Source organism: Meles meles, chromosome 11 (genome assembly GCF_922984935.1).
Source record: "Meles meles chromosome 11, mMelMel3.1 paternal haplotype, whole genome shotgun sequence".
In the NCBI taxonomy this organism is placed as follows: Eukaryota; Metazoa; Chordata; class Mammalia; order Carnivora; family Mustelidae; genus Meles; species Meles meles.
The window spans coordinates 5,113,947-5,139,422 of record NC_060076.1 but is presented as its reverse complement, the minus strand read 5'-3'; the positions used below and the strand labels follow the sequence as shown (position 1 = coordinate 5,139,422).

The 25,476-nt window shown below is 62.9% G+C and overlaps 1 protein-coding gene across 1 annotated transcript in view; it reads right to left on the bottom strand.

Moving 5' to 3' along the window:
• Positions 1 to 5,739: 5,739 nt before the first annotated feature.
• The window catches only part of FIBCD1 (fibrinogen C domain containing 1), a 30,233-nt gene continuing 10,496 nt past the window's right edge, over positions 5,740 to 25,476 (bottom strand). Inside the window, exons 3-7 of the mRNA XM_046023108.1 lie at positions 22,551 to 22,710; positions 22,056 to 22,192; positions 10,719 to 10,815; positions 6,746 to 6,925; positions 5,740 to 6,296 (exon numbers count right to left, since the gene is read on the bottom strand). Coding sequence (XP_045879064.1) covers positions 6,037 to 6,296; positions 6,746 to 6,925; positions 10,719 to 10,815; positions 22,056 to 22,192; positions 22,551 to 22,710 — 834 coding nt within the window. The 3' untranslated portion in view covers positions 5,740 to 6,036. The remainder of the gene's footprint in view (positions 6,297 to 6,745; positions 6,926 to 10,718; positions 10,816 to 22,055; positions 22,193 to 22,550; positions 22,711 to 25,476) is intronic.

The window sequence follows — 25,476 nt, the reverse complement described above, 5'->3', positions numbered from 1 at the left end:
GTGATGGGATGTGCCTCAGTTCCCTTGGGTGTCAAGTGGGAGGTTCTGGTTCCTGAGCTGTGCTCTGTGAAATTTCTTGGGGACAGCTGTGGAGAGCAGGGAGGACAGGCGTGAGGTCAAGCCCTGAGGGCCACCCCAGGCCCCCCGGAGAGAAGCTCCACTTGGGGGTTTGACACACCGAGCTCCGAGGTTCTGCTGTGAGAACCAACACTGCCCCAGGGGCCGTTCAGAACTGGAGGCCACAGAAAGTCCCGAGTGTTGGGGCCTGGGCTGGGCGTGGGGCAAGGTCGGGGGCGAGTAGCCCAGATTCCTCAGCCCCAAGCCATCCTGTCCCCAGGCGGCTGTGCCTGGAGTCAAGTCTGACGTTGGATTTGGTGCCAAACTTCCCAACGCCTGGGCCCCGCCAGGTGTCCCCAGAGCAGCTGGCCCAAAAGATTGTCGGCTTGTTTGTTTGTTTAAGAGTTATTTATTTATTTATTTATTTATTTAGAGCAGGTGCGTAAGGGGCGGGGGGCAGAGAGAGAATCTCAAGCAGACACCACACCCAGCGCGGGGCTCCATCTCAGGACCCTGGGATCATGACCTGAGCCAAAACCAAGAGACGGACGCTCAACCGACCAAGCCACCCAGGCACCCCCGGAGGATCGTTTTGAAGTGTACTTCCTGGGCTCCCTCTAGGGAACGAGAAGTGGGAGAGGGGACAAGTCTGGGCCCCCAGAGCAGTGGCTGGGCAGGCTCTGGGCTATGGGAAGGTCATGGACGGCTCAGGCCGTGCCGGTCAGAGGGCAGGGGGATCCATTCAGTCTCCACTTCCCACAACAGAGGCTTTTCTCAGGGGCAGAGTAAATGGGGTGGGGGTTGCCGCAAGGTCCTGCTTTCCTACGCCAGAGTGAGGTTCCCTGGGAAACTGCCCTTAAATGCCAGCGCCGAGTCCCAGGACACCCAATCCGACGAGCAGCCCCCGCTGCCCTTGCTTCTCTGTGTGGGGCTGTGACTTTGCAAGAGTGGGACCTGTTGGGGTGACACAGCCCGGCTGTGTGAAGCCCACACCCCTCATGGGGCTCTTGGACCCCCTCCTCTCCTACCACCTTTCAGCCACACGTGAGGCCCCAGAACTGGGCTCCACCTCTGGCCGCACACCAGGGGTCTTGGGCCAGTCACCCTCAGAGCCTCCGTTTCTCCACAGGCCTGGGGATGGCAGGGCGCCCACATCACAGCGGGCGCTGTGAGCTACTGGATAAAAGCTGGGTCCGGTGCAGTACTCACCCCACCAGCGCTGGCCGCTGCCGGTGTTCGAGCGAGCCCAGACAGTGCCCTCCTCGTACGCGGGGGCCTCCCAGGGTCTGTTGTTCCCTGCCAGACTCCCGGTGCTGCCAGCTGAACCCCCCACGCCCCCCAAAGCCATGGGCAGCCTCTTCCCATGCCGTAGGACGTGCTGTTTATGGCTGAAACGCAACCACGCTCGCCAGCGGTGTAAACCTGTGGGGCCGAGTTCACGGAATCTTTCCAGTTGGCCCCATGAGCGGAGGCAGAGCAGCTTCCCCCCGAGGGTCCCCCGGCAGGTTTGGTGTCTGAGGGGCCTAGCTGGGCACCTGGAGCAGGTGTGGCCCATGGTGGCCACGATCACCGCAGTGACTTCCTGCGGACCTGACAGGGAGCTGGCGGGACCGCGTGCCTGTCAGCCAGGGACACTGGGACGGGGCGTCATGCTCTGTGAACAGTCTGGAAACTTCCAGCCACCGGGACAGAGCCCTCTGTCTACCGCACGGCCAGGAGCGCAGACACCCTCCAGCTGCCTCCTCGGTGGGCTTGAGGGGGGCCCTGTCTGGCACAGCCACCCGCCGCGGGCCCCGCACCGGCACTCTGACGGGGCCTCGAGAAATGTCGGCTTCGGTGCAATAAACCCGGGGGTGGTTTTGTCCTCGAGCTTCGTGCTGATTTTGTGAGTGAACAGCCATCGGGGGCTGTTGGTTTTTTTGTTGTTGTTGTTTTTTAATTTATTTATTTGACAGAGATCACAAGTAGGCAGAGAGGGGGAAGGAGGCTCCCTGCTGAGCAGAGAGCCCGAAGTGGGGTTCGATCCCAGGACCCCGGGATCATGACCCGAGCCAAAGGCAGAGGCTTTAACCCACTGAGCCACCCAGGCGCCCCAGGGGCTGTTGTTTTTAATAAAGTCTCAGCTCCTCAGGACTCCAGCCCCAGGAGAGATCCTGGTTGGGGTGGGGGGAGGGGGATGCACAGGTTCCTCCCCTGAGGCCCAGCCCTAGGAGGATGACCCCACAGGGTGCAGCTCGGGGCAGGGCCAGGCCTCACCTCCCCAGCCGCTGCTGCCAAAGGGTCTGCCTCAGCCTCTGTGGGGCACGGAGTTCTCCGGGAAACTCCTGCTCCTGCTCCTGCGATAGAAATCAAGACAGGAGCGAGGAGGCAGCTCTGGGGAAATGGTGCAGGAGGCCGTCGCGGAGCATGCCCTGTGCTGGACGTGGGGCACCGAGCAAGGTTAGAGGCGGAGGCTCCAGCCGGGTCACCACGAGATTTTATTAGGGACAGGAACACAGAGGACACCGCCCAGACCAGCTTCTGTCCTGAACCGTGCTAGCCCTACAGCCACTCTGCGCGCCCCCAGCCAGCTTCGTGTGGACGGTCAGGGCTGCTTGTCTACACGGCCGGAGGCTGCCCCCACTGGCTCCGTCTGCACACGGTCCCACCACGGCCAGCCCCAGCCACACTCCCACCCGCAGCTTGGCCCCTGGGGGTTTGGGAACAGCTCTCTCCCTGCAAGCAGGTGGAGACACTGGCCCTGAGGAGGCCCGGGCCCTGGGACCAAAGCCTCATGTCCTTTGGCTGAGGTTGATCACGTCTTCCCCACCTGCACAGGCCAGAGATGTGTGACTGACCACAGGCCGGTCCCCCCATGTCTGCAGACACAGCCTCCCTCCCCTCCCGGTGTCGCCTGGCAGTTCCTGTTGACGTATCCTCCGAGTCCTGGGTGACAGGGCTCTGGCCCCAGCCAGGCCGGTCAGAGGCCGGTGTGAACGAGGGTGGCCGACGGTGCGCGCAGGGGGACAAGGAGGAGACAGGCCTGTGACATTACTTCTGCCCCAAGACAAATATTTATGAAACCAATTCACGTGTGGCTGCGGGGTCGGGGGGATGCGATCTGGGAGCTGCTCCCAGCGCTGTCCCGGTCTCCTGGTGGCCGGCACGGAGGCCGTCAGGGTGGAGGCCCAGGAACCACCCGTCCTCCGGACCCAGCGAGCTCCGTGTCCGAAGTGCGGGGGGCGCAGAATGAGTGCGGTCACTGGCCGGTTCTGCAGGACCTGCCCGTGCTGGCTGAAAGGAACCTTCAGAAGCTTTGTGGGACCACATGCGCTGCCCCGGGGTCCTGTGTAGAGACCCCCGCTTCCGCGTGGCTCGCTCTCCTCATCAAAGGACAAAGGAAAGGGACAGGGACTTCAGTCAGTTCACATGGGATAGTGGGACCAGAGGCCCCCGCCACCGTCAGCTCGGGCCCCTCGCACACGTTCGTCATCCGTCGGGCCTTGGTGGAGCTGCCTTTTGCTACTTGCTGTCCTCACACCCCCTCTTCCTGTGGTCACTGCCACTCACAAGACAGCCATTCCCACGGACATCGCAGCGGGGGCTCCCAGAAGCCAGAGCCCGCCTTGCTCACCAAGCCCCGGGGAGCAGGCGTGCGGGGCTATCTGTGCCCTTTAGGAACTGGGGTGTGCTGGCCTTGGCTGTCCCCACCAGGGGGCTCTGTGCCCAAGCAGCCAGCGTTGGATCTGGCCCAGTAGCCGTGTTGGTGCCTCTCCTGGGCTGGGCCTGGGGCTGGTGCTTTCGGGTAGGCAGGAACAGGTGTCTGCATGTCGGCCGGATGCTCCCGGAAGCCACCCTCGGCCTCCCTCCCGCCCGGCCCAAGCCCCGGCACGTCTGTTCTGCAGCCAAGCCCTGTCAGGAGCGCCCCGAGCTTCCTGGCGCACACGCACATCTGTGACTCCATTTACATCGCGCTCACCAGGAGTTTGTTTGATGACAGATCAGAAGACGCCTGACACTTTCCAAACAGTGGCTGGCACCGCGTGGCTGTCAGCGGAAGCCGGCTCTAGCCTGGGGCTGGTGGGGGAGAAGGGGGCTCCCTGGGAGGAGGAGTTGGGGTCCCACCCGGCCTCTGCACTGTGGCTGGGGGCCCCGGCAGCTTGGGTGGGCTGGTCCCCTTCTAGAGGACGGAGAAGGGGGCTGGCAGGGGCCCTTCCCTTCATCTCATGAGCCCCCCACACTGCCCCGGCCACCCCTGCAGCTGGGCCGCTCCCCCAGCACGGGTCACACTGGGCTGCGCCGCCGGCCTCTTGGCCGCGACTGTTTCAAGTACGGTGCCCACAGGGCAGGGACTCGGTGCCGTCCGGAACCCGGGCCGGCCTTGGCCCACAGCAGATGTCCAGCGAAACTTGGCTGAATGCCATGACCAGGCGGCGCTCCAGGGGACGGGCCAGCTGGCACAGCGGGTCAGCCACACTCCGACCCCTCCTGCTGCCCCTGGCTGACTCTGACTCGTGATTCCTGCAGCACAAACTCTGGTGGGAGGGGGAGAGATGAGCCCCCGCTTCCCTATTTGCCCGTGTCCACCTGCCTCCAGGCAAGGAAACAGCCCCGCCCTCCTGCCTCAGGGGGGCCCCTGGTGCAGCCCACCCCACCCCAGACCCTCTCAAACGGCCCATCAAATCCCCCCAGGTGGAAGCTTGGAAGAACAGCCCCGTGCTTGGTTCTGATGGCGAGGGCATCAGGGCCCTGGCACTATCCATCAGGGGCGTTAGGGCTGCTCTTTTTGGCTGCTGACCTCAGGACCCGCAGTTGGGTAGGTGGAATGGTGGGGGGTGGGGTGATAGGACGTTGGGAAGATTCGATGGGGGAGTGTGTCCAGTGTCCGGCGGTGCCTCCGTCCCCCTACTTGCCCAACGAGTCCCTCCCTTCCCCCTGACCTGAGATGGCAGCACCCACAGTGAGCAGTAGGGGGCAGCCTCCCCCCTGAGACAGCAGTCTCCGGGCTGACCAGGAAAGAGCCCCCAGACCCCTCCTGGTCCAGCCTCCACCTTGCAGGCCTGATGCCAGGAGACCCTAAGACCCTGGAGTCCCTGGGGATTGGGGAGTGTGGGGGGCGCTGGTTCAAGCCCCACAGCAGCCCAGGAAATAAGGAGGTTCTGACTGGCCAGGCCGGGAGGGAGCAGGACCTGCCCCAGCCTCCCACAGGCAAGAGGACAGGGTGGGGTGGGGCTCCGGCCGCCCCGGGAAGGCAGGAGGCTGGACACAGCAGCCCAAAGGACTGAGGAGCTCCCAGGCCTGCAGGTAGAAGGCGGGGGGGGGGGGGGTGGGGAAGCTCCGGGGAACTGGCCCGGAGTCCTAACCCCCTCGGGCTAGGAGTCCCCACAGACAGCTGTGCCCCAGCCTGGCCTGCGGGAACGGTGGGATACGGCTGCCAGCCCCCCACCCCGGGCAGCCCTCGCCGCCACCACGCCCCACGGGCCTTGGGGAGAGGTGGGAACCCCGGACACCAGGGAAGTGAAGGAGGGGGCCGGGAGGGCCGGGAGGGCAGAGAAGGCCGGCCTCGGACTGACTCGGAAAGATCCAAACAATCCCTGTGTCCGCTAACAGGGCTGCAGGGTGCCTCCTGCCCCTTCTCTGTGCCCCGCAAGCACCGGGGTTTGGACCGGCCAAGTAGAGGGGCCACCGGAGTGCTTGGTGGACTGCTGGCTGAGGGAAATCAGGACTCTTACCCCAGGAACCAAAGTCTGGGCAGGCAAGATTTGGGGCTGTCAAGTGGGCCCTGCCCCAGGTCAGCAGAGGTCAACTGGGGGGCGGGGACAGGGCAAAGGTGAGGTGCGGCCCCCCCCAGTGCGAGAGCAGGTCAGAGGAGAGGCAGGGTGGCGTCGGGCCGGGATGGGGAGGGGTGAGGGGTCGGGAGTGGCGTGGGGTAGGGTTGGGCGGGGGATGAGGGGTGAGCGGGCAGGGGTGGTGCGGGTGGCGGGCGGGCGCCGCGCCCATCTAGCGGTCCTCACGGACCGGCCGGATCTTCATCTCCGAGAACTTGAGCGAGTACTGCCAGCCCGTCCAGGAGGACCACTCGATGCCGTCGGCGTAGGAGGCGTGTGCGCCGCGCAGGTACTGCCCGTTGAGGTTGGACGTGTGGCAGTTGCGGTACCACCAGGCGCCGCGGTAGAAGGCGGCGCAGTTGTTCTCCGAGTGGTCGCTGTCGCGGTCCTTGGTGGTGAACCTCATGCCGCCGTGCTTCAGGAGGGAGTCCCCTGCACGGGGCACACACACGCAGACGTGTATCCCGGGGACCCCCGGACATGAGGACACTCACCCGGGCACGTGCACACACGTCTGTCCCGACACACCCACGGTGTCTGTGCGGCTCACATGTCCCCAGGGGGCCACCTTGAGGGTCCACGGGCTACCCCTGGGTCCTGGCGGTCTCTGTCCCCCCTCCCCCTCTTTCATACACTCCCTGTCCTGGCCATGCCTCCCCTTGAGAAGAGAAACCCAGCCTAGAGGGGTGCGGCCACCCCACTTGAGAGGTCCAGCAGAACCCAAGCCCCAGCCGTCCTGATTCCGGCTCGGGGCTCACTTTGCTCGTCTGCAGAATGGGTGAACGACTCGGGTCTTGCCGTTTCATGCTGTTGGGGCGAGGGCCAGGCGGGACTTGAAGGAGGAGGCCAGAATTGCCAGACCCTGCGGCCTGGGATCCTACCTGCCGTGCCCGAGTAGTCGGCCACGGTGAGCGGGTACCCGTCTTCCTCGGGGTCCACGGAGAACAAGCCGACGCCAAAGCTCCCGTAGCGGGCATAGGCTGTGCTGTTGTCGAAGTCCTCCAGGTCCACGTGGAGCTCATAGGTGGCCTGCGTGGTCAGGGCGTGGATCCTCCTGAGCCCTGGAGTAGGGGACAGTGGCTGAAGCCGGGGGGCTTCCAAGGGGACCCCCACAGAGGGAACTGAGGAGACCCAAGAGCCCAGCTCACGCGGCTGGGGACAGGAAGGTTTGCGCCGTCAGCCCCGGGCTGCGTCCCTCCTCCGGCCAGCCTGTGTTCGGCAGGAAACCGAGGACTCACCGTTTCTCTGTTTGCTTTAGGTCATTTCCAGATGTTTGAGTGGAAGGTAAGAAAGACGGCAGGAGTCAGAGGGAGCCGGGAAAATCTGGGTAGAGGACGACAGCACCCTTTACCCTCGCTCCACTCTAGGCTCCAGCTGGAAGGGATCTGGTGCTTGTACGCACTTCCCTGAACCTGGCCTCTGAGTCTTTGCACATGCTGTTCCCTCCACCCGGGACACTTTTCCCTACTCATCCCGGTTAGGTTCTGTTCGTGTTCAGGTCTCAGCTCAGGAAGGCTGCCTGGCCTCCTGCCCAGATGGAGGATCTCTGCCCACCGGGAGCTCCCCCTCTCTGTGTCCCCACTGCCTATTTCCTTGTCTGTTCCCCACCACCCACACACAGCGTGGAAGCTCACGACTAACTCCCAGTGTCGGAGTGCGGCTCGGTACACAGTAGGCACTCAATAAATGCTGGCTTAGCGGCTGAGCAGTGGAAGGCGGGGTCTGAGTCTCCTGCTGGCTCCAGGGCCTGGCCCCCGCGCCCCATCGTCCCTCACCCTCCCTCCCTCCCTCTCTCACACACTCACGTTCAAGGTGCTTCCCTGCCAGTTTGATTACCTCTTGATTAAGAGGGCGTTTAATTAAAATTACAAGTTATCAGCATCTAGTGACATTTCATCAGCCTCTCCCTCCTGAGCTCCAGACACCCCGCAGGAGGGTCAGGGTATAGTACAAGCTAAGGGGGCAAGAAGACCGTGCGGTCCCTTCCCCACCCAGGCCAGAGGGAAGCCTCGGGGCCCAAGATCCAGGGGCAGCGCTAAGGAGAGCCGCCCTGAGCAGAGTTAATGGCCTTGTCCATGGCAGACCCTGCCCAGCCTCTCCCTGCAGCATCCCCAACCCCCGCCCGGGTCCTACTTTCCCAGGACCCCTCTGGGACAGGGATTTGAGAGCAGAAGGGTCTCGTTCCCCTGCCTCTCTCTGCTCCTCCCCGGGCTCCCCCCCTGGGGGCGCCAGCGCGTACCCCAGCTTGGGCACCTGTGCCACCGGCCTTCCGGGGCCGAGGTGAGGGGCCACGAGGGCTTCACAGGCTGTAAAGGGCAGGCCGTGGACAACGATGACATCCGCCCACCCGCTGGACGGCCCTCGCAAATGCCAGCCACCGTTCCGAGCGCTTCACGCGGCGTAATGAATCCAGTGGAATTAGAATGAGTCCAATTTAATTAAAGAATCCCTGTACAGCTCTTAGAACAGGGCCTGGCCCACTGCACACATTATCCAGGTGTTTGCTGCTGCTGTCGTGATCAGCGAGCCAGGGGCCTGTTATCGCTGCCTGAGGGGTGAGCCTGGGGCACAGGGAGGTTAAGGGACAGGCCCGGGTCACACAGCTGGGGAATGGCAGAGCTGGGATTTCAACCCAGGCAGACCTGCCTGAACTCCTTGCTCTTACTCAATCCTTGTCCAGGACAAATAATCCGATCCGGGGAGAGGGCAAGAGGGACACCAGTCCAGCAGGAATGCTGGAAGATTCCAGATTCCTTTCTCCCACTGAGTAGTTGCTGGTGCCCAACGGCTCATCATTAGCACGCTGTTCCTCCGGGCAAAGCCGTGCTCCTCCCCGTGCCCAGGAGGGACCCCCTGGCAGGGTGCCCTGAAGGAGGGGCAGGGTCGGGCCCTGGGGTCCTCCGCCGTCTGCACCCTTCTGCTCACAAAGGCCACCTCCCTCCCTCACTCTCCCTCTCTCTCCACTTCTTGTGTCTCTCCAACCCCCCTGCTTCGCTGGGCTCCTGGACGGTGAGCTGAGATCGGACCCCACCGCCATCAGAGCTGGAGGGAGAGGGAGCTGGTGGGTTAAAATGGAGAGGAGAAATACTTAGACCCCCAAACCTCACACCCTACCCCCCGACCAACTCCCAGATGGATTAAAGATCTGAACCTAACACAAACACTCAAAAACATTAAAAAAATATAACGGAGACATCGTTGTAAAACTGGGAAGGAAAAGCAGGGCCTGAAACCCAGAGGACATGAAGGAAAAGGCAAGCATCGGCTACATAAAATTTTAAATGTCTAGGAAATAAGCAATAATTTTACCAAAAAAAAAAAAAAAAAACCAAAAACCTGAAAGACAAATGACCAGAAGTAAATACATATCATGGGCACCTGACAAAGACTCAATAACCTTAATATATAAAGAGCTCCCATAACTCAATAGGAAAAGACAAAACACTAGATGGGAAGGGGAGAGGGGAGCATGGAAAGGCAGAGGGAGGGAACAGCCAGGGGAGTTGAGGGCTGAGTTGACATTCTCCTCAGGGCTCCCTGTCTGCCAGGAGCTAATCAAGGCCCCGCTTAAATGCTTCCTCCCGCACCTTCCGTGGCCGCTGATAGATTTCAATTAAGATGCGGTGAGTGGCGGAGTCACCAACACTGGTCCAAGGAGGTGGGTGGTGATGCGGAAACGGGGCCCCCACCTGGCCCCCCCTCCCCATCTGACACACCCACCCAGGTGGGGGACCAGGGAGGGGTCTTCCCACCCAGAAGCTCCCCTCCCGCAGCCCCTCCCCTGCCCCTGCAGTTCAGGGTGTAGTTTAAAGCTTGTGAATCCTGCCCAAGCTCCCTCCATCCCAAGACTCGCACACACACCACTCGTTCTGGGCCTCGCTTTGCTCCCCCGTAAAAGGGGAGGACAACACAGGCCCATCCACCTTCTTAGGGTAGGAGCGAGGTGTCAGGGTCGAAGTCTACGGAATGGGCTTGGCATGCAGGAGGTGCCCGCTAAATAGAGACTCGGGGTCATAAAGTTCTGTAGCCGGTAACAGGACACGGGGTTGGGGGGCAGCTAGGACAGAGAGGGTCCTGCCCTCGTGGGTCCCAGGGTCGGGGAGAAGGACATTAGGCCAATGACACTGTGGATCACCACCCAGGTGGTGGATCACGACCTCTGCCCAGGGGGCAAGTGGGCACGGACCTGGTCCCACCCCTGGGACTGACCCCGTCTTTCCCCAGAAGTTCCCCTGAAACTCCTACAGGCCCAGGACCTTCCTGACCCCCACCTGGAGCCCAGCCCTCCAGACGGTGCTCCCCACCAGCCACAGGCCGCACACTTTCCTTCCCACCCCCTGTCCCTCCTGCCTCAGCCCTGCGGGGGAGCACTCGCTCCCAGATACCCAGGCGTGGGGACGTCAAAGTGGGGCCCAGTGCTGTGGGATGGATGAGCCCATTAACACGGCGTGTGTCCAAGGCTGTGGGTTTTACTTTATTTTATAAAGTGTATTTATTTACATCCTCTCTACACCCAACCCGAGGCTCGAACTCAGGACCCCGAGATCAAGAGTCCCACGCTGCTCCGACGGAGCCAGCCAGGCGCCCCAATTTTAATGTTAAAAATATCAACGGGGTGACTGCCAATGGGGAAGCACAGGGCTTCTTCTTGGGGTGGAGAAGATGTTCTGGAATTAGGTAAGGGCGAGGGTCACACAACTCTGCGAATATACTACAAACCCCTGAATCGTGCTTTAAAACGGTGAATCCTATAAACATACTAAAAACACCCAGACCAGGTGGGGAGGGCGCGTTCCCGCAGGCTGGGGTGCGCGGACACACAGCAGCCCGCGTTGCAGGTGTCACGGCTCTCACCTAGCCAGTGCTCCCCCGTGAGCTTGCCGAAGCCGTCCCGGTACGCTTCCCAGCCTCGGAAGAAGTTCACGGACCCGTCCTCCCGGCGCTGGAACACCTGCAAAGGGTGGAGAGCTGGTGCCCGCCGCCCCGGGACCCCCAGCCCTGATACGTGTCCCCTGCCCCACTCACTCCCTTCGGCAGCCTGCCCGCTTAGGGAGGTCAGGGGCCTGGAGCAGAGCAGGGACTCAAGGACCTCGTGATGGCCTCAGGCAGGACTGACTAAATGCCCCCAGACCTCCCCAAAACATCCCCCCAGGAAGGAATCACGGTGGACGGAGCTGGAGTAAACGCGGCTTCGAGGCCCACCTCGGCTGCCTCGCTGAGGCCGAAAAAGAAGGGTGGGGAAGGGCCCTAATACCTTTTCCCATGTCGAAACAAAACTGGGCACAAATCCATTCTCGAGTTTTGAAGAACCGAGAACACACGCGGCCCAGGCCCGGCCTCCGGAGCTCCATCTCGCGAAACGATGCTGCCAGAGTCGTGCACAGCCTCCCCCAGAGAAGGGGCCCCGGGTTGGGGGGGGGGTGGACCAGTGGGGGCCTGGGGGACCAGAGCCCCAGCCGCTTCCGGGGGTGGGGACAGGAGTGCACAGCCCGCAGGGATCTGACTCCGGACCGACGAGCAGCCGTGCCGCCTCTGTCACTCATGTTAATAACACCCTCGAGCTGGGAGTCAGGAGTCCCATCGGTTAAATTGCTTTGAAAGAAGTGCCACGCTGGGCCAGGCCCGCGCTGCCGCCAGTGTTTATAGGATCCGCTGACGGTCCTGTTCCCGGCTGCCCCCTTCCAGCTCCTTCTGTGTAACAAGCCTTTTCCTCGCTCAGCACCCGCCCCCTCCATCTGGGCCCAGGAGCCCGGCGGTAGAGATCCGGCTGCGAGCTGCCGCTTTCCTGACAAAGCAGCCTGATTTCAGTCGCCCGGAACTGCCCGGGAGCGTCCTCCGCCGGGAGCTGGGCCTCCTGCTCAGAACGGGTCCCTGGGGACCCGGGACCGGCACAGCCTTTGCTCAGCCGTGACGTCAGGGAGTGGCCGGTCTCCCGTCCTTCTTGTCCCCCATCGCAGACCTGGCCGGGCCCTGACGGGTGCCCGTGCTCCGAAGCGACTGGCTGGGGAAGGAAATTCGATCGGGCTCCGAGAGATCTGAGAGGTGCTGGGCGGAGGTATTGACGGCCCGATTGGGACCCTGAGCACGTGCCCTTTGAAAGGCTTAATCCTGGCAGAGAAGTCTCCAGAAGGCAGCAGCAGCGGGAGCCTGTTTCTGCCGGAGGGGGAGAGAGGCAGGGGCCGGGGCGGGGCGACAGTCAGGACCTGGGCCCTGCCGCTTAGAGCGCCGGCCACTGGTCTACCTCTCTGTCCTTGGGGGGTCACAGCGGCACCTCCCCCATGGGCCCTGGCGGTCCACTGAGAAGACACTCGGGGCCAGGCACACAGCGGGTGCTCAGCACGTGCCAGTTGCAGGAGAACCACAGCACCGAGCCCCAGGCCAGGCCGGGGGTCTCCCCTCCACCCCTCCCCGTCAGCCCCTATCCCGGGAACACCCTGCTCTTCCTTCCAGACCCGGGCCTTACGCACATCGGCCCTGAGCCGTCCGGGAGCCCAGCCGGTACCTCCATCATCCATTCAATGTGCCAGAGGTCATCTCCCTCAGGGCAGAGGGACACAGGGGACCCCTCCAGATGGGAAGCAGGACCGCTCTACGACGTGGGGACAGTGGGAATGACCAGCACGGCCGGCTGCTGGAGGGGAGTCTGGGGTGGGCCTGGAGGAAGGGCAGGGTCCTGACCACAAGTGTGGCCGTGTGGCCTGGGGACATCCCTCCTCCCCTCTGGGCCTCCTTTGTCCTCGCTCACTAACAAGCCAGGCCTGCCCACCCCCCCCCCCCAGGGCCCCAGGGAAGGGTAAACAGCAGGACCCTGGTTCTCTTATCCCCACCATTGTATTTTTCCTGTCACTGCTGTTTGGCGGTGGTCTGCTGGGCTTTCGGGCACAGGCAGGGTGTAAGTCCTGGAAAATGAGACAGACGGACAGAGTGCCCAACGTGGGTTGGTGTGCACAGCGGACAACGGCTGATGCCGGGGCCGAGTCCCTCTCTCTGAGTCCCTCTCACGCTCTTACTCACGGAATCCCTATCCCAACCCTGTTCCCCAGCCCCTCATCCTCACAGTAGACAGCGGCTCGGACACCGGCCAGAAGTCGGGGGGTGCAGTGAGCATGCGGGGGGGGGTGTCGGACCCACCCCTCACGTCCGCAGCCAAAGGCCAGGCTGGACACCAGCAGGCCAATGTCCTCCCCCCGGCGTCACTCTCATTTGCCACTGACCAGTCCTAGGAGGTGCCTCCCTGTCCCCCCGCCAGGACTCCTAACCCGACCGCTGACTTCTCTCCGACCCCCTCTCCCCCTGCCAGGAACAGGCCGGGGCCCCAGTGGGCCCAGCCTGGGTGCGCGATCAGCGGGTGAGAGCTCAGGCTTGGGGGGCCCGTCCCCGCCTCCCTGCCTTTCTCTCGCCCCAGGGACAGTACGCCTCAAGCAACCATGGCGGGAGACGCTCCCGATATGGTTTGAGTCTAACCCGCTTAGAAGCCACCGCGAGCGACTGTGTGCCCACGTGAGTGCGTTCACCCATGACCCGTGAGCCACCCCAGGAACGGCCCAGACACCTCCGCGAAGACGCTTTGCAGAAGCGGTACTTAGACTTGACGCCCAGGACCCCGGGAGAGGCAGGTGACATCATGACACACGCTCCCAGAGGTTCGTACCGGAGACAAAGCTTCCTGCGCTGACACCCGCCCTTTGAGACGCCGCACTCTGGAGGCTGCCGGCCTCTGCGCTGGGCCTTCCTGACTCCCGGGCTGAGTGACAGCGGGAGCTGGCAGCCAGGATCGCCGGCGAGGTACCCGGCCCCGCCCTCAAGCCAGTCCCTGCTCAGCGTGGCCCACGGGGTCCAAGGGCCCTCGAAGCCACAGAGCGGCTGCCGGTTCTCCAGCGTTTACAGGAATCGGCTCTCTCTGACTCAGAGGCCCAGGCTGGGCCACAGCTGGACCTCCGGGACGCTGGCTGGACGGATGTCACCAAGCAGAAGGCCTTCAATTACAGAGCAAGGATCAGCCAGACGGGAAGACGGAAGAGGGAGCAAGCAGAGGACGGAGGGAGCCACTTCCCGGCCATCTGTCCCCAAAGAACACGAATCCCACTTAGGCCAACGAAATAAGGGGGGTGGGCAGGAAAAGGTAGGGAAACAAAAGAATGCCTTTTGAGGCTCAACTCTTCACGGGTCCGGCTCCCGGGCGTCTCCCTTGGGTTTCAGCAGCAAAGTGACCGAGGCAGGATGCCAGCCACCGGCCGGCCGCTCAAGCAGGTGGCACGTAGGAAGACAGACAGAGCGTGTTTTCTTGCTGCGGCTTCTCAAAAGCCAGTGCCTGTCGCCCGGCGTGTCTTCCAAGTACTGCTTGGGGGCTCTGCCAAGGGAGGGCTGGGCCCACATGGTCCCGCAGATGGTGCCGGGCGCTTCCAAAGGAAGGAGCGGCTGCATTTGGGGCGGCGGCAAGCTGGGTGGGGGTGCCGCGGAGTGGCCGACGGGCCTGCGTTTGTCAGCTGGGCTCCACGGGTCACATCTCTGCCGGGACCCCCTCCTCCGATGGGCCCTGTCGGACTGGCTCCTTGTCTGCCGTGGGGCTGAGAGCCAGAGTCACATCCTGGACGCCCGAGCCTGGCTGCGTGGTCTCGCCAGCCCAGACGGCTCTGGGCTCCCGCTTGGCCAATGAGCAGGCCGGGTGTGCGAGGTGGGGTGACCACTGCCGAGCGGGGGACACCCTCAGTGCAGAGGGGGCGTGCCTTGCGCCCCCAGGCCTGCAAGCCCACTCGGCCCTCAGCACAGCTGAGCTGGGCCGGCCCCGGGAAGTGCCCTCGGGTGGCACCTGGGAGACCACGCTCCATGAGGACCCCCACCAACAGGCCATGTGTCCTCCTAAGTCTGGGCTTCTCTCTTCTGCAAAACGGAAAGCTTGCTGCTCCCGGCCCTGTGTGACGAGCCTGGGCTCCCACGGTGACTCAGGCCCTCAGAAAGCTCACAGCCTCGGGACAGGAGGACACAGAAGGCGGCCGTCACGGGGCTGGGTACCCCCGAACCTGGCATGCTCCTTCCGTCCCTATGCCTGTTCTCTCGCCTATCACACAGGGGCCATACCAGCTCCTACCCACAAAGACTCGGTTGTAGTGACCAGCGCTGGTGTCCAAAATGGTGACAACTGCTGGTACATTTGCTGGGAGCTCAGAGGAGGTTGGGGCATCCGCTGGGCTGGGCTCCAGGAGGGCTGCCTGGAGTAGGAGACAATCAGCTGAACTGCTTATTGAGCAGGGCCTTGGCAGGTGGTCAGAGAGGCCAAGAGATGGGCGCTGGGAGGGTCCAAACCCTATGAGACGGGGAGGGGGTGTCCCTTGCCTCTGGGTCCCCAGGAGGCAGCGTCTGGGACTTTCCCTATACTCTGATGAAGCTGCTGACGAAATCCCTTGCAGGCAGATCTTGTGGGCTGTGCAGCTTTGGGGTCCACCAGCCCCCCAGACCTCCTGGGCACGCGAGTCTGGGTTGGGCAGGGGCGGGGCGTCAAGGCCGAGGCGGATTCTTGTTTCTAAGGAACAAAGAACTTGGACGTGCCACGTAGTCCTTCAAAGGCGGCCGCTGCGGAGGCTCTGCCCACTTTCCCCGGTGGCCGTGGCTCCTCGAATCCTTTCTGGGCACCTCCGGGCCGTGCCCCCAGGGTGCCCCCCCGGCCTTGCTGGCAGGAGCCCAGGTACAGAAGGCCCCAGATTTCGAATCTCAGCTCTGCCTCTCGCGGGCCGCGTGACCTCAGACGAGTCACAGACCCCCTTCCAAGCCTCAGTTTCCCTCTCCGTAAAGAGGAGTCAGCAGCAGTCCCCTCGCCACCCCTGCAGGGCCGCAGAGGAAACGCGCCATGAAGGAAAAGCGTAAACAGGGCGCACATAGTAGGTCTAACCAACGTCCCCTCCCTCTCCTTCAGAACCAGCTGCCGAGCCCAGAAGGAAACGGTCCTCCTCCTTGTTTTTGACTGAAAATGGTACCCCCGGGCTTGGCGCCCCGCCATGCTTCCCGGCTTGGCAGTCGGTGCCTGCCGGCTCCTGGCACACGGTGCTCAGAGCTGCCATTTGTCAGATGCTGAGCTCCCGGGCTGAGTCCCGCGTGTGCTACCCTGTTTTACGTTAAAAGTTTACAAAAATCCAAACTGCTCTGGGCGGAGGCACGCTCTCTCCGAGCACACCGGTCGAAGGGACGTGCGGCTGGTCGTCTTGCTCATGCATGAGGGCATATAGCCCTAAGGACTCCCCAGGGCAGCGGGGAGCCGGGGCCGAGCCGGCCGGCTCGGGGACACCATAGCCCGCTGATGTCTGCAGCAAGGACAGGCTGAAGCCTCAGCCCATGCAGGGAGGAGGGTCCCACAGCCCAGCTGTCCAGCCTCCCCGGCTGGGCGGCCTGGGAAGCTTTTCATCTCTCCCTGAGCCTGATCCCACTGCCAGGCTGGTGGTGGCTCCTTTGATGTTCTGCAAGTGAGGGAGGGATTTTCCTCCCTGCCTGGGGAGCCAGGTGGGGAGGGGACCGTTTCTCTCACAGCGAAGCCAATTAGCAGCGTATCTGAGCCGCTGACCTGGCGACAGTAATGCGCCTCGCAGAGCGTGTGGCCACCGTGCAGAACGGGGCGTGGGCCGCTCGGCTCGCGGTGCTGGGAGCAGGCGACGGGCGCCGTGAATCCCAGTGGGGGCGCAGAGCCAGATGGATCCCACGGCGGGTTCCTGCCGCGGAGATGCTGACCTAGACCTGATTTCTGTGACCCCAGAGGTAATTATGCAAAGGCAAGGGAGGGGACCAGCCATCAGGCCTGGTGACAGCAGTAGCTGTGGGCAGATGTCAAGGGGGCAAGGCTTTGCCTCCGGGCAGAGAGGCAGGGAAGTTGGGGGGGGACCCGTCTGCAGAAGCCGAGGGGGACCCTCCTCTGACCACGTGAACCCCACACCATCCCCTGCGAGGCGTCTGCACAAGCTACGAGGGCCACACTGGCGGCTGAATGAGGAAGGGGGCGCCCCAAGAGGGGATGTGACCTTCCAGTCTCACGTGGGCCACTGGGAGGTGAGGTGAGCCGGAAACAGCCAGCTCCATCCCACGCATCGCCTTCTGAATGAGGAAACCTGCTTCTGTTTTGACGAGACTTGCCTTTAAACACGCGGCTTGTGAGGATCCTACGGGAGGGAACCAGGTTCCTCTGTTCTCAGGGAGTCCCAAGGCTCAGCCTGGACGCCTGCTCCCCACTCACCGGGAAGAGCCCGCAAGGCTTCTGACTCTCCCCCCACATGAACGGTGCTCTGTTAGCCTCACTGAGGCTCAGTGAGGTGAACTGTCCTTGCTAAGTGTCAGGGGTCACGTGTGTGACGAGAGACAGCATGTGGACAGGAAACCGCTAGGTCACACCTGTACAGAGAAGGAGCTTGATGGCCAGGCCCCGGCGGTCAGAGAGGCTTCACAAAGGAGGCCCCTCACCCTTCCTTCCTGCCTTCCCTCCTCCTTTTCTGGGGCAGGGGTCGGGGTGAGTGCCCGTGGCAAGTTCAGGAGTGACCTTGACAATTGGCACGACCCCGTGTGGCCCGGATCGCTGTGGGCTTTGGGGCATGTAGAGAGAAGGCTGCGATTCAGCCAAGGCCGGTGGCCACATCAGCCAAAAGGCCACCTTGAGGTGTGTGCCCACCGGCCTGGGGGGCCTCCCCACCCAAGGAACCACACGTGGCCTCTTTCCCACCCGGCAGTTCCTACTCACCGCAGCCACAATCCAGGGCCCACAAAATTCACACGCCCCAAACGACGCCCCCACAGCCACCGCGCCCTTGGCCCCAAGTCTCTGGGTCACTCCCCACTTGGGGAAGTCCTGAGGGCGACAGGAGCCCAGTCAGCCCTCAGGACAAAGCCCGTCTTCTAAGGTGCCCGCAACCGCACACGACCCCGCCCCTGGCTGCCTCCCTCCTCTCGCCCCTGCCCCCTCGAGCTCCGAACACCGGCCAACAGAGCCCACACGGGCCCAGACCCAACACTACCCGTCCCCGCGGACCTCTGCCTGTCTGTTCCCTTTGCCTGGAACCCTCTTCTCGCCTCGTCCCCCAGTGCTTGGACCTCCCTGTCCAGAAGCTTCCCTGCGCTGCCCCAGGCTGGGTCAGGGGCTCTCCTCTGGGGTCTGCCGCCCCCACCCCAGCCCTACAGCCCTCATACAGGTCAGCTCATCCGCCAGCTCCCCGCCAGGCCAGGAGCTTTGCTCTGCGGTTGTTGCTCGGCGGTTGAACGGTCAGGGTCGCCGTGTGACGGCCGGCTCCACAGACACGCGCGAGGGCCTGTGGTCTTTAAGCCGTGAAGCGCCTGCAGGTGCCCAGCCTTGCCCGGTCCGGTGTTACCGAGAAGCAGGCCCTGGCTGCTGCATCCAGCCCCAGACGCCGTGGCCGCCAGGGAGAGCCATCCGGCGTCGGCACGCGGGGCCTGGCCGCTCAGACACGGGGCCTAACGAGGATGGATGGTACCAGGGTTTGGAGAGGCAGCCGCGGGCTCCTTCCCAAACAACAATTGAGTTTCCGAGAGATTCCGTGCGGCAGGGAGGTGATCCTGACAGATGCCCGGAGGTATCTGGACAAAGATTGCTTTCGACGGGAGCCCAAATGGATATTAACGTCTATCAGCCTCGCAAACACTTCTCAGCCGAGAGCGGCCTTCCTTCCACGGCCCCTGATCCAGGTGTCTGAGCGGGAGGGCAGGGGGGTGGGGGGGAGCCGATGTTCCTCATCAGCTCCCCGGTAATGGGCCCTGAAGCCCGGGCCCTGGGTATTACCCGCCTCCCGGCCCAGATCCTGATGCACTTCCGGGGAGATGGGCTTCGGGAGATGTGAGGCCCGGGCTGGCACCTGGCTCTTTCATTAAGCCTGTTCTAACCCTTAACTCTGATTTCTGGGCTTTGGCTCCTACGTTGGCACGGCTCGGCCCGCCAAGGGGCTCCCAGAGGCAAGCGCCGTAACTCAGATGTTCTGAGTTAGGAAAACAAAAGAGCTTTTCGCCCCCAGACCGGACGCGGTACACTTAAGTGCTCTCCTCTGGAGCTTGAAGACATGTCTGCATGTTTGTCTGTCCCTGGGCCTTTGGGGGATTCTCAGCTGCCCACCCTGCCCTCCAAATGCACTCGCTTACCCCCCACCGCCCACCTGCCTCACTCCGGCCTCCCCCGTCTCTCCCCCCTGCCCAGGAAAGCCGGCGCCTCTCAAAACCCATTCGGGCTGCCCACCCCTCCATGTCCCACCGGACATGCTGCCCTCCCCCGGAGAAGCCTTCCCCCGGGGAAGCTGCCCTCTGCCCTCTGCCTGGCCATCAGCGCACCAAAAATCGTTATCATGCTCCTCGGTGAGAAATGGAGGAGTAATGCCAACCTCTCCTCATGCCCCAAGTGCCCAGGGCAGAGACCTGGGGGGCTGACTAGGCTCCAGCCGACCCGATACCCTGCTTCAGGCCCCCATGACTGTCCCCAGCACGACGGTTGGTGGCCTCTTGGCAAAGAGCTCAGTAAAAGGGGTCATGCACGTCCTGGTCCCATTGGGCAGCCAGGGCCTTGCATAGGGCGTGGCCCATCGTCCTAAATAGTGATCATATGCCACCGATGGGCCTGTGCCGAATGCCCCACAAGCATACACCAGAAGCCTTGGTCAACCTGACCGTCTTTCCCCATCTTCTGAGATTTGGGGAGGGTCCCAGGCCTGTGGCCCAGGCCCCACCCATCAGCACAGCCACCGGCCCAATGGCTGGGGAAGCAAAGAGGCGAGGACACAAGGGATCTCTTTCAAAGCAACTGCAGACTGCACCCCGGGCCCGCACCCATCTCGGGTGTGCCTGTGCCCAGGGGTAGCTGTGCCCTGGGGGCCCCAATGCCAGCAGCCCTGAGGCCGTGGGGTTCCCACCATGTCACCCCTGGCCAGATCTGGGGGCTCCGTTCCTGGCAGCATGGCCCTGAGCGGGTTTCTTGGGCCTCCCAGGCTCCCTCCAGGACATTTCCTTTTCTGCTTCAGAGATTTTCTGTCGCTTGCAGTTAAGATCTCACAGTGAGCCAAGCGGGTATCCCCATTTTACAGCTGAGGAAACTGAGGCTCAGAGGAATTAAGTAAGTTCCCCAACATCAAACAGCAGGACTGGGAGCCACCCCGACGTCTGTCTGTGGATGTTGGCGCCCAAGCTCCCCGCTGCATTGGCAAAACCTCCATCACAGGCCTGTCCGCAGCGTGAACCAGTGGCCTCCTCCTCTCCTCTCCTCTCCCCGCTCTGCTCCAGGATGCACGGTCAGGTTACAGCTCCTGAAGCCACCTTAAGCCATCTTCCTCTCTCCGGCACCCTCAGGAGCTCCCCAGTGCTCACCCAACCCCACAGCCTGGGACACTGACGCCTGTCTCCGGTCTCACTTCTTCACGCGCCATCCACCCCAGGTAACTCCATTCCCTGAAGAGCCTCCGGTCTCACTTCTTCACGCGCCATCCACCCCAGGTAACTCCATTCCCTGAAGAGCCTACGTGCTTTCTGCGTCCCAGACCCTGGTTAGGTTGGTCCCTCTGCCTGGACTACCTTCTCTGTCCTTCCCCCTTACTGCTCCCACCCGCCTCTCCCAGCTTATCTGCAAAGCCCGCCTTGTCCAGGAAGCTGGCGCAGAGCCTCCCCTACCTCTGCTTACCGTGACCTCTTCCACCCAAAAACCTCACAGACTCCAAGTTCCCCAGGAGGACTGCGGTCGGGACTTCCCCATCTCTGTGCGGCCCCGGGACACAGTAGGTACTCAAGATTGTTTGCCCATTTATGAAACCGAACGTGAAGCCAGGAACCCTTAAAGTGTCGGTTGTACGACCCACGCTTTCCATTGTCACTGGGCATCCAACCATGGCCAACTTGGGAAGGCTGAGCAGCTTTCAGGGTGGAGGCAGATGTCCAGGGACAGTGGTATAGGTTGTTCACTGCTCCAGGGCACCCGGCCCACATTTGTTCTCCTCACCAAGCCCAGTGTCCCAGGGGACCAAAAGGAAAGGACAGGCATTTTTAATTTACACGAAGTCACCCAACGGCCAGCGGCAGCCCCACTGAAGCCTGGCCCCAGGGCTGAGCTTCAGGTGAGGGTTGGAAGGCCACTGATTCGAGGGGGAGGGACAGCAAGCTCACTTCATCTCCCAGCTCTAGAATGGGGGTCAGCAAACCACAGCCCACAGAAGGACTCCTGCCTGCTGCCTGTTTTTTAAATGGCTTGTGAGCCAAGAATGGTCGGGAACGTTTTTAAAGTTTTTTTAAAAAGCAAAAGGAAAAAAAAATTTAAAAATATCTTTGTGATAATACTTGAAGAATGCACAAACATTTTATGAAATTCCCATTTCGGCGTCCACGCGTGTTACTGAGATGCTGCCAGGCCCGTGCGTTTCCCTCGGCCTGCAGCTCTGGCGTCCGCATAAGGCAGAGGCCAGCAGTCGCCCCAGAGGCTGTGGGAGGCGACGCACGCAGACCCCACTCCCAGAAGGGGCTTCCCCACTAGCAGACCCAGAGACTCCCTGGGGACTCAAGCCAGGGGCCTCTCCCCGTCGCCCCACCCCCTTCTCCCAGCTCAGGGGAGATATCATGGTCACCCACGGCCACCCCTCCCTGCCCTCCCATGGCCGTGGGGACATTTTGTTGTCCCTACTTCCCACCCAGGCAGGAAGCCAGCTCCTTGCCGGGCAGCCCCTGGGATCTCTGCCCCCTGTAGGTGCCTTCCCCCCCTTCCCTCCTTTGATCTCCAGCCCACATGCCATACATCAGACAACCCGAAGGACAGCATCTACACGAGCTGGCCCTTGAGCTCCGGACAGCAAGAGGCTCCTGGTGCCGCGTTCCACGCCAAAGCCATCCCCGACTTGCTCAGTGCTCCAGGGGAGCCCCTGTGTTCCCAGAGACTCGAGGCTTGGGGACCGGGGGGGCTCCACGGGCAGGAGACGGGGTCTAACATCTGCTCCCATGGGGGCCCAAGGGTCCACCCACAGCCTCCGCCTGCCCTGTGCCGCTTTCCGGAGGTGTGGGGTTCTTGGGGGTGAGATGAGGGGCAGGTTTGTGGGGGCCAGCGGCAGGCCTGGCCAGCGGCAGAAGGCTGGGTAAGGGGCCGCTCAGAGCACCCCGGTTCGCAGACGCTGCCCTGTGGGTCAGCCCGGCCCACCTGGCCCTCTGCAGGGCCCAGAGGAAGCTGACTGTGCCCCCGGGGACACTCACCGTCCAGCCGCCGCCGTCCGTGCTCATGTCACAGTAGACCTGGAAGCCAGCGGGGTAGTGTGTGGGGAAGACCGAGTAAATGCCGTCCTCCTGCTGCCCGCTCAGGAGTACATCCAGACAGTCGCGGGGCGGAGACCCTGAGACAGGGCCCGCTGTCAGGGCTGCGCAGGGCACCTGTGTCCCCGCCCGTCCACCTCTGTCCCTGGGTCTCCCTGGCTTGTCGGTCTGCCCTGCAGTGTCCCACGGGCTCCAAGGCACCAGCCCTGGGGGCAGACCCTTGGTGAGTGAGCCCCTCTCTGAGCCTTGCTGTCCTCATCTGGAAGATGGGCACAGGGGCTGGGAGAGGACTCAACAGAAGGGAGCAGGTCGGTGCTCGGGGCTGCCTGGGAGCAGGAAGCCCTCAGCAAACAGCAGCAGTGTGTGGGCAAGGGGCGACAGGTACACAGCTGGGCACCCAGGTCCCCCAAGAAAGGCAGCCTCCCGCACCACACTCACCGTTGGCGCAGCCGCGGGGCCGCAATCCCCTGGCAGGTGCCCTCTGGAGGTCAGCTTTGATGCGGGGACGGCCCCTCCCTGGGTCCCTCTGCAGGCCATCTAGGACATCGCCAACCGAGTTCACCAGGTGAGCCATGTGGCCTTGACTCTCGGAGAGAAGCTGCGGGGCACAGGGGTGAGTGGAAGGGGCAGGGACTCCGGCCAGCCAGCACCTGCCGGTATGGCCGTCCCCTCCTGTGCGCCCTGCTGGGGCCCGATCTGAGGAGCTCAGTGTCTGTGTGTTCAGAGGACAGGGGCTCGGGTGCGTGGGGAGACAGGCTCCAGCAGAGACCTGTGTCCTGCTGCACCCGGGCCCGTCCTCCTCCGTCTGTGCCCGTCCTGTGCCCCAGCCCAGGTGAGGGGACTAAAGAAAGTTCTACCGTGCAGGGGGAGGCGGAACGGAGCAAAGCTGGGTTCAATCCCAACCCGCCCATTTACCAGGTGCACGTCGGGGGGAGAGTGACGTCACCGAGCCTCAAGGCCGGGCTGCCAGGGCTCCCTGTCGCAACCGCCATGGAGCCCAGTGACATGCAGGAGGGACCCAGCACAGGGTGGGACCCCAGGAGGGCACAAAGGACTCGGCCCATGTTGCTACTCGGATGCAAAAGGCACCCTGCAGATTGCAAAACACACTCGCCCACAACAGTCTCTCCTGCCGCCCAGCGAGGCTGCGAGGGCAGGGGAGACAGTGCCGCATGCAAACTGGGGGACCCGGGATACCCCTCCCCCCCAGCCCCCACCCCAACTCCACGTTCATGAGCCACGGCCGATGGCCACCACCTCACCTCTCCCCCACGGCACTGCCAGGAGGGAGGGCTTGGCTTGCTGTCCCCGTGGTACAGATGACAAAACTGAGGCCCAGAAGGAGAGACCCCCAAGGGAGAACGACCTCGGGCCGCCTGCCCCAGGGCTGACCGGCAGGAAAGGAACCTAGGGTTCGGGGCAGGACAAGTGGGGGGCGGTGGTCTAGCCCCGAACTCTGGAGTCAGTTCTGGGTTTTGACTCAGCCCCTCCTCCATTCACTGGGCCAGTGACTCTGGAGGAGTCACTGAACCCCCTTTCTGAACCAGAGTGACGGCCCCTGTCTCCGAAGGGGGGTGGGGGGCGTTCACAAGAGCACGTGTTCGGGGCACGAGGGCTCCGTCTGGGTTCCCTGTGTCATTCCGACCGCTCGGCCGGGTCTGGGGGTTCGTAGCCTGCGTCGCACTGACTGCTCCCCCCACCCCGGGGGGCCTGAAGGGTCTGGGGTCTGTGACCTCCCCCACCTCGCAATCTGGGAGGCTGCAGGACCATGAGGAGGGGAGGCGGGCTGCACGCGGAACCTGCTGGGGCTTCACACACCGAGCCTGTCACTGGCCAGATAATAGCTCGTTCGAGGGAGGAAAACAGAAGCACACAGCGCCGGCAGTTCACAAAATATGATTCTTGGCTTGTCCAGAAGCAGGGGCCCTGCGAAAGCCTTCAGCTTCCCTGTCAGCTTCTCCTCTGCAGGGAGGGCTGCGGCCCAGGGTGGTGGGTGGGGAGGGGCACAGGGGTGGGCAGAGGGGCCACGGGGGCAAGGCGGTCGACCCCTCCCTGGGCCTTCACAGCAGCGTCCCACAGACGGGCCCCGTCGGGGGAGCCCCGTGGACCACGCGGATGCAGGCAGCCCCCCGGGGGGGGGGGGGCAGGGGGCACCTGCTGGGCGTGGGCGGCAGAGATCACCGGGCTCGTTGGCTACGTCTCCAGGGTACGGCCCCATCCTTCTGCCACGAGCAGACACACTCGAGAAACCCAGGCACAGCCCGTTCTTGCTGGCGGGCAGGGGAGGCCTCAGTTTAAACCAGCAAATGATTAAAGTTGAAATGTACACATAAACATGCTCCGAATTAATAGGGAGAGTCAGTCCCCGCTCGCCGCGCTGCACACGCGCATTAAAGAAGACTGGCAGCCGTTAGCGGCCGTGAAGCCCAAGCTGCTTCTGTTTCTTGCTCAGGGTCCTGGGCTTCCGCAGGGCACTAGGCCACTCTGAGCCTCCGTCTGCCCCTCCACAGAATGGGCACCTCCTGGAGCCATGGTGCTGCTACACAGCGCCTAATAACCCCCCAGGGCTTCCTATCATTACTCCGTCCTGCAAAAGAGATTTTTCCGTGGTGGCTCCCCACTGGACGAAATTTCAGTTTACAAGTGATTTTATTTCCATCACAACGAAAGAAAGGCTCATCTCTGTGTGTGCCGGCTGAGCCCAGCCCACCTAGGAGCTCCCACATCCTCGTGGGTATAGACTACACTGTCCCCATTTTGCAGGTGAGAAGACTGAGCCCAGGGAGGGCGACTGATGGCCCCAAGTCCCACAGCTGCTACCTGCTGGAGGCTGGACTGGATCCCAGCTCCTGAGCCCCAGAGGCAGAACCGCTCCCTTCCACTGCTCCCGGGCCAGGGGCCGGAGACGTCTGTGCCCACAAGAGCCGCCCCGAGGCCTATGTGCTGTGGGCCCCGGGGTTTGCCACGAGGATCAGGGAGGTGCCTTTTAGCAAGCAGCTCTGGCACTGCTCACAGAGGGTGCCTGTGGGCAGTGCTTTGGGAAACCCAGTCTGGGCTGATCACCTGGGGGTCTGCGGAGCTTGGAGGAACCGGGAGCCACAGGGCCATTAGCTCCGCAAGACACGTGATCTCTGAAATCGCCCTGAGTCTGCGGGAAATGAGTCAAATTAAACATTCTTTTGAGGAGTAAATACGTCAGGGGAGCCAAGGCACTACCGGACCCCCCAAAGCTATCAGTCTTGTAGGAACAGCTCTAGGCCTCTGCGTAGGTGGGTGCGCGGGAGACCCTGAGGCCTCTCTCCGCGATTCCTCACCCCTGCACTAAGGGCCTGGACGGCCAGGGGCCGAACCATGTGGAGAGCAG